The sequence below is a fragment of the Rattus rattus genome, chromosome 2 (genome assembly GCF_011064425.1).
Source record: "Rattus rattus isolate New Zealand chromosome 2, Rrattus_CSIRO_v1, whole genome shotgun sequence".
NCBI classification, from domain to species: domain Eukaryota; kingdom Metazoa; phylum Chordata; class Mammalia; order Rodentia; family Muridae; genus Rattus; species Rattus rattus.
Genome location: NC_046155.1, coordinates 153,906,283 through 153,913,047, shown reverse-complemented (window position 1 = coordinate 153,913,047; position 6,765 = coordinate 153,906,283). Strand labels below are relative to the sequence as shown.

Genomic DNA, 6,765 nt, shown 5'->3' with positions numbered 1-6,765 from the left:
TTGAGGCCAGCCTGATCTACAGAGTGAGTTCCAGGACAGCTGGCACTACACAGAGAAACCCTGTCTTGAAAAGATGGCCTAGCAGTTAAGAGCACTGGCTGCTTTTTCAAATGACCTGGGTTCAATCCCCAGCACCCACATGGCGTTTCACAACTGTCTGTAACTCCAGAACCAGGGAATCTGGCTCTTTTACAAGACATACATGCAAGCAACACATCAATACATATAAAATAAATAAAAATAATAAAATTAAATGGGGTTGGGGATTTAGCTCAGTGGTAGAGCATTTGCCTAGCAAGCACAAGGCCCTGGGTTCGGTCCCCAGCTCTGAAAAAAAAAAGAAAAAAAAAAAAAGAGTGCTGAAAATTAATTTAGCCTTTGTCCCAGCTATCCCATGTACAGAGTCTGTCTCTCTCTCTCTCTCTCTCTCTCTCTCTCTCTCTCTCTCTCTCTCTCTCTCTCTCTTCTTCCCAGTCCTGGGATTAAAGACATGTGCCACTATGACATACAGTAAATATTGTATGTTTATTCATTGTAGTATTTTGTGGTAGGACAAGAGATGGAAATAGAGCAGGTAGAAATCAGAGGAAACAGGTGCATCCAATTATGATGTGTGTAACTAACAAAATCAATATTAAGGTCAGGTCCAGGACACGACAATAAGGGGAGATAAACACAACATGGCCGCATGGCTTGTGCGAGCCGGCTGGTTCTTTCATTCCTTGCTTGCTTGGTCTTGATAAGTCACCCAGGCTGACCTCCAGTAGGATGCTCTCAGGTCAGCCTCCAGGCCGGCCCAAAAGGATCCAGTCATAAAGCCCTGATACATGACAAACCAGCTGATCTGAACCTGAGACCAGCTCTGTATGATACTATGTAACACAAGGAGCTGTATTGAAAGGATTGGATAAAGTGAGCATATTCAAAAGGCAAATCTGTGTGGACCTCCTAATTGCTCAGTGCCTCACAGACCCTGAAGACCTCCAACTGTTTCAAGGACCCAGAGAGTGGTAGAGTCTGGTGAGCCGGCTTCTTAGTTCAGTCGGCTACCTTATCTTGGTCTCATGTGATCCAAGAGTCACAGAGCTTGCCACAGTCTCTTTTGTCCTGAAGATGTAGTTTAAGTGGTAGCGTATTCATCTGTCATGTGTGAAACCCTCCGTTCCTTCTCCAGCACTATAGAAACCCTGTGTTATGCACACCTGTCTCAGTATTTACATGTTGGGCACAGGACGCTCTGGAATTTAAGGCCATCCTCAGCTATATAGCAAGTTCAAGGTTAGCCTGGGCTGCATGAGTCCTTGCCTCAAACAAAAAACAAAAAACAAAAAACAAAAAACAAAAAAACAAAACAAAACAAAAAAAACAGTAAACAAATAAATAAAATAAAAAGAGCAGGGCTAAGCAGTGCACAGCACTTGTTACACTTTCCAGGGAGTGTGCCTCCATGAGTCTGCATCCAGAAATTTCCACCTCAGTCCAGTTCCCACCACCAGTGTCCCAATCCCCTGTAGCTTTGTTTTTAGGAGATCTGATACCCTTTTCTGGCCTCAGAGGTACCTGTACAAATGAGTACAAAGCCAAATAAAGACACACACATGGGGTTGGGGATTTAGCTCAGTGGTAGAGCACTTGCCTAGCAAGCGCAAGGCCCTGGGTTCGGTCCCCAGCTCCGAAGAAAAGGAAAAAAAAAAAAAGAGAGAGAGACTGGAGAGATGGCTCAGTGGTTAAGAGCACCGACTGCTCTTCCAGAGGTCCTGAGTTCAAATCCCAGCAATCACATGGTGGCTCACAACCATCTGTAATGAGATCTGGTGCCCTCTTCTGGTGTGTCTGATGATAGCTACAGCATATATATATATATATATATATATATATTATATTTTTTTTTTTTTTTTTGAGCTGAGGACCGAACCCAGGGCCTTGTGCTTGCTAGGCAAGGGCTCTACCACTGAGCTAAATCCCCAACCCCAGCGTACTCATATATAATAAATAAATAAAACTTAAAAAAAAAAACTTTTCAAAAAAGACATTAAAAGACATCCCGGGGCTGGTGATAGGGCTCAGTGGGAAAAGGCACTTGCTGCTAAGGCTGACAAACTGAATTTGATCATCAGGACTCACGGTAGAAGGAGAGGGCTGACTCCTCCGAGTTGTCCTCTGACCTTTAAATATACACTGTGAAAGAACATGGCACTCTCTTCCCAAGGTTGGCCCTGAATTTACACAGCAGAGGATGACCATGAATTCATGGACCTTTTACCTTGTCTCCACCTATCAGAAGCCACCACTCCCAGTTTAAGTAGCAGTAAAGAAACTCAGCTCATACTAGGTGAGCACTTCAGACTGGGCCAAGTCCCGGCCTAGAAGGCTCTTGATTATACTTACAATGTTCAAATATTTGAAGAAAATAAAAATTGTGAAATTCTTGCCTGGCTATTTTTGGATGTGGAAGTTTGGCAGTGGACTGTTAACGGAAAAGTTAATTCTTTAAAAATTAATTGATCATTAACAAAAACCCAAATAGTCATGCCTTTTTCTTGTCTACACAGAAAACATTAGTCAGATGTGAAAAAGTTTTACCACAATCTTTCCAACAAACGGTGCTGGGAAAACTGGCCCGGAAGCTGAAGGAGTGCATTGCAAACTGAGTTTCCATTTTCCAAATGGGCTAATTTCTTGCCTTCGGTGGTGGTGCATGTATCTGTAACCTTAGCACTCTAAAGCACTGAGGCAGGAGGATTTCTGTGAGTTTAAGACTTGCTTGGGCTATTTGAAAGTTCTGAAGATGGGAGGTTTGTCCACCTGTAATCCCAGCACTCAGGAGGCTGAGGCAGGGGGATCTAGGGTTCCAGGCAGTGAACCACACACTGAGAACCTTTCTCACAGCCAAATAAAGAGTTAGATTACACAACAATTTAGTTAGATTACACGGAATTCACTCCGTGTTTCTAAGTGAGTACACTTGCGGTTAGCATGGTAAATTTAATGTGAAGTGTTAGGGTTTTTTTTTTTTTGTTGTTTTTTGTTTTGTTTTGGATACAGATTTACTATGTACCACGGTAGCACTGTGCAACCTGGAATTCAGTATGTAGACCAGGCTGGACTCAAGTTCACCGTGACTTAACTGTCTCTACCTCCTGAGTGCTGGGATTAAGATCATGCACCACCATGCCCAGGTATGTGAAGTGCATTTAATCACAACCTTAAGAAAATCTCCCAGGATAGTTTAATAGTTCTTTTCGTGCCACCGTTGGGTTCTATTGGGTCCACAGCCTCACCATGGGGTGAGGATTATACCCTTGCTTGTCCGTGCACCAGTTGTTATGTGACACATGGCTGCCTGCCCGCCCACTGTATTTTTTTTTTTCTTTCTTTCTTTTTTTTTTTTTTTTTTTTTTTTTTGAGCTGGGGACCAAACCCAGGGCCACTGTATTTTTGACACTGTCATTATTGTCTGTGTACTTATGTACTTATTTTTTTATGACATCACACAAAGCTCAGTCAAGACTTGGGGGGGAGAAAAGCCCTAACGGTCGAAGTTTACTTTATTATTTCACTCATTGAAGAGGCAGAGGCAGGATGGTCACAAGCTCAAGGCTAGCTTGGTGAGATTGTCTCAAAATAAAAAGCAAAACCAGGGGGTTGGGGATTTAGCTCAGTGGTAGAGCGCTTGCCTAGGAAGCCCAAGGCCCTGGGTTGGTCCCCAGCTCCGAAAAAAAAGAACCAAAAAAAAAAAAAAAAAGCAAAACCAGAAAGCTGAGGTGTGACAGAACAGTAGAGTCCCAGTGAGGGGCAGGGGTGTAGCCCATCGGTACATCCCCTGCCTAGAACCCCCCCAGTGAGGGGCTGGGAGTGTGGCTCAGTGGTAGAGCCCCTGCCTAGAATCCCCCAGTGAGGGGCTGGGAGTGTGGCTCAGTGGTAGAGCCCCTGCCTAGAATCCCCCAGTGAGGGGCTGGGGGTGTGGCTCAGTAGTAGAGCCCCTGCCTAGAATCCCCCAGTGAGGGGCTGGATGCAGTGCAGTGATTGAGCCCTTTCAGGAACAGGGCCCATGGTTCCATTCTTAGTACTGGAAACAAAAAAGGGATGTGTCCCTTTAAAAAGATATATTACTTTCTTAATTGGATGGGGAAAAAAAAGAGGAAAGGAATGTGAAGGTCCTGGGTATGATAGAGGAGGGTGTGGTGTGTGTGTGTGTATGTGTGTGTGTGTGTATGTGTGTGTGTGTGTGTGTGTGTGTGTGTGTGTGTGTGTGTGTGTGTGTGTGTGTAGGGGCATTTGGGAGAGTTCAGAGTGAATGTGACCAGAACAGACTGAGCTGTGCATTCGAGGAGAAGGGAGGGGAAAGGGGAGGGGTACCAGGTGTAGCAGTCGGGAGGCCAAAGGGACAGAGAGCGGGTAACCACGATTGTTGGATTGGATAGGGAAGAGCAGCACAGCCCCTGGGCTTGAGAGTCAGGGCTGAGTCCAGGGTATGCCAGCCAGGAGGACCCTGTAACAGTTAAGGACTGAGGGATGCTGGGAGAAAACCTGGCGGCCAGGTCCTGTTTGATATGTCAAATAGGGCCCTCAGCAGCTTGTCCCAGGGTTGACAGCTCCTAGAGATGCGACTTTATCTAGAAATAGGAGTCAGGCGTGGTGGTGCACACTACTAATTCCAGCACCAGGAAGGCAGAGGCAGGCAGATGAGTGTGATTTCCAAGCCAGCCTGGTCTACAAAGGTACAAGCTATCTGGGGCTACATAGTGAGACTCTGTATCAAAACAAAACGAAGCAAAACAAACAAACAAATAAAAAACCCCACCAGAACAGAACAGTTTCCAAACACTAAACAACCTGTGGTACCAGGAGTGCTTTATCAGAGCCCAAAATGATGGACAGTGGGGAATGGCAGGTTAAGGGAGGGTCTCAGGTTCAAACACAGGAAACATATTTCCGTTCTTAACAAACACACAATTTTCTTTCAGACTCTTTATTATTCCAAGTAAGAAAAAAAACTTTAAAATAAATAAATAAGATAAATACCCATAATAAATAAGAGGAAACCTAAAGAGAAACATGCCTAGAATCGGGAAGATTCAAGATGCATAGCTGGGGCTTCGGCCTTGCAAAGGCTCTACCATGCTCAGGGGGTCGGAGGAACCCACATCTGGGGGCTCTGGGGGAAGGACTCCTGGTTGCTCTTGGGGCTCGTGGGGCAGGCCTGGCATGGGCAGGAAGCGCACAGGTCCCCGGGTTGCTGGATCCTGGGAGTCCTTCTGGGGCAGACGCAGGGGCAGGCCATGGGCCTCAGACTGGTACACATTGTATCCGTCCTTAAGCAGCAGCTCTCTGAAACTGCAGGCCTCAGGATCAAAGTGAGGCTGAGGGGCAGAGAAAACACTCAGAGACAGGCAGTACATTTCTATTTGCCAACCCCTGACTGAATGGTTTCCTCCTCCAGATTCAGGTCCAGCCTCAGCCTCTTCTCTCAGACCCAGGATCAAGCCCCAGCCTCCTCCCTCAGGCCTGGAGTCCAGACCTGGACCAATTCCATTCACATCAGAAGTTCGAGCCCCAACCCTCTCTATCTGCAGAGGAGCAGGTTCAGACCCAAAGCAAAACCAACTCCTCCCTCAATTTTTCTCTGCTTAGGTTGGCATTCTGCCATTCATGTCATTTATTGGTCCTGGGTATCAGAGTGTCTCACGGTCATCAGGAACAGAAGAGAGGTTAGGTCAGGTACAGGGTTACAGTCCTGACACTTGGTCTCTCTGAGGACCAGTTTGTCCTTCATATATGTCAAGACTTATAGCCAGTGTTCTCTTGCAAACAGACAATGGGCCCATAGCCAAGGGGGAATGCGTTACACATACACCTCTGAGAAAGGACCACAGAAAGGGACTCACCGATCCATAGAGAGTTCCATCTGGTTGTTGGCAAAGAAACCTAGAGGCTTTGACACCCAGGATTTGAATGACCCCTGGCTTCAAGGCTTTGAGCTCCAGGAGACCTGTGAGGCAAAACAAAGACACTCAGGGTCTGTCCACAGCGGCGGGAACCCAGGAGCCCAGCCCTCTCGCCTCCGTGAGGCCCGGTCCCACACTCACTTTCTGGACTGCGGTGTGCCGTGCCCACCACTGTTCCGTCCTCCCTGATCTCCAGGTGGGCTTCGGTGTCCTGGTCGTCATCTGTGTAGAGATACCTCTGCCGGACTTGACCCCCAAACTGGAGGAGGGGGCTGGAGTCAGAGATGGGGTACGCCTCGCACACCCCCAGCAGGAAGACAGGCAGCAGGAGACAGACCCACAGTCCCGGGGCCCCAACTCTAGATTTCATCCAGTCCATCAATGCCGCGCTCTGTGAGAACCCCTGGCCAGCGTCTGAGAAGGCGAGTCAGCTGGAATTGGCTTCTGACTCCGGTGGCCCAGCAGAACAGGTTCAGGTTCAGACTGGGGCTCAGGCAGAGTGATTGCCTGTTTCTCCTGCGTTGAGTGCCCAGCTGACAAGACACTAAGGCTGTCTAGTGAACGCAGAAATACCAGAATTTATACCCAGACAGGCCCGCCCACGTGCCCTCCCCACTCCTGACGCGTGATATTTGACACACTTGGCAGGAACCTGAATTCCACCGTGGCCAGGGCGGCCTGGACGAATGATGCAATGGGGGGGTCTTTCCAACAGGGGTCTGAGGGAAAAGGGCTAGGCATAGACCCCTGGGTTTGGGGAAAGAGTGCTGGGGGGTCTGTACTCCTAAATCTAAGGGAGGAGTCTGGGGTCTGTGCT

At 47.6% G+C, this 6,765-nt stretch overlaps 1 protein-coding gene across 1 annotated transcript; it reads right to left on the bottom strand.

Annotated features, from left to right (window-relative positions):
* Positions 1 to 4,932: 4,932 nt before the first annotated feature.
* On the bottom strand, positions 4,933 to 6,520 carry Fgf21 (fibroblast growth factor 21). Its single transcript, XM_032893629.1, has 3 exons — positions 6,090 to 6,520; positions 5,889 to 5,992; positions 4,933 to 5,363 (listed from the first exon to the last, which is right to left on the bottom strand). Exons 1-3 carry the CDS (start codon positions 6,325 to 6,327, stop codon positions 5,079 to 5,081), a joined length of 627 nt encoding a protein of 208 aa, XP_032749520.1. The 5' UTR covers positions 6,328 to 6,520; the 3' UTR covers positions 4,933 to 5,078.
* Between the last annotated feature and the right edge of the window lie 245 nt (positions 6,521 to 6,765).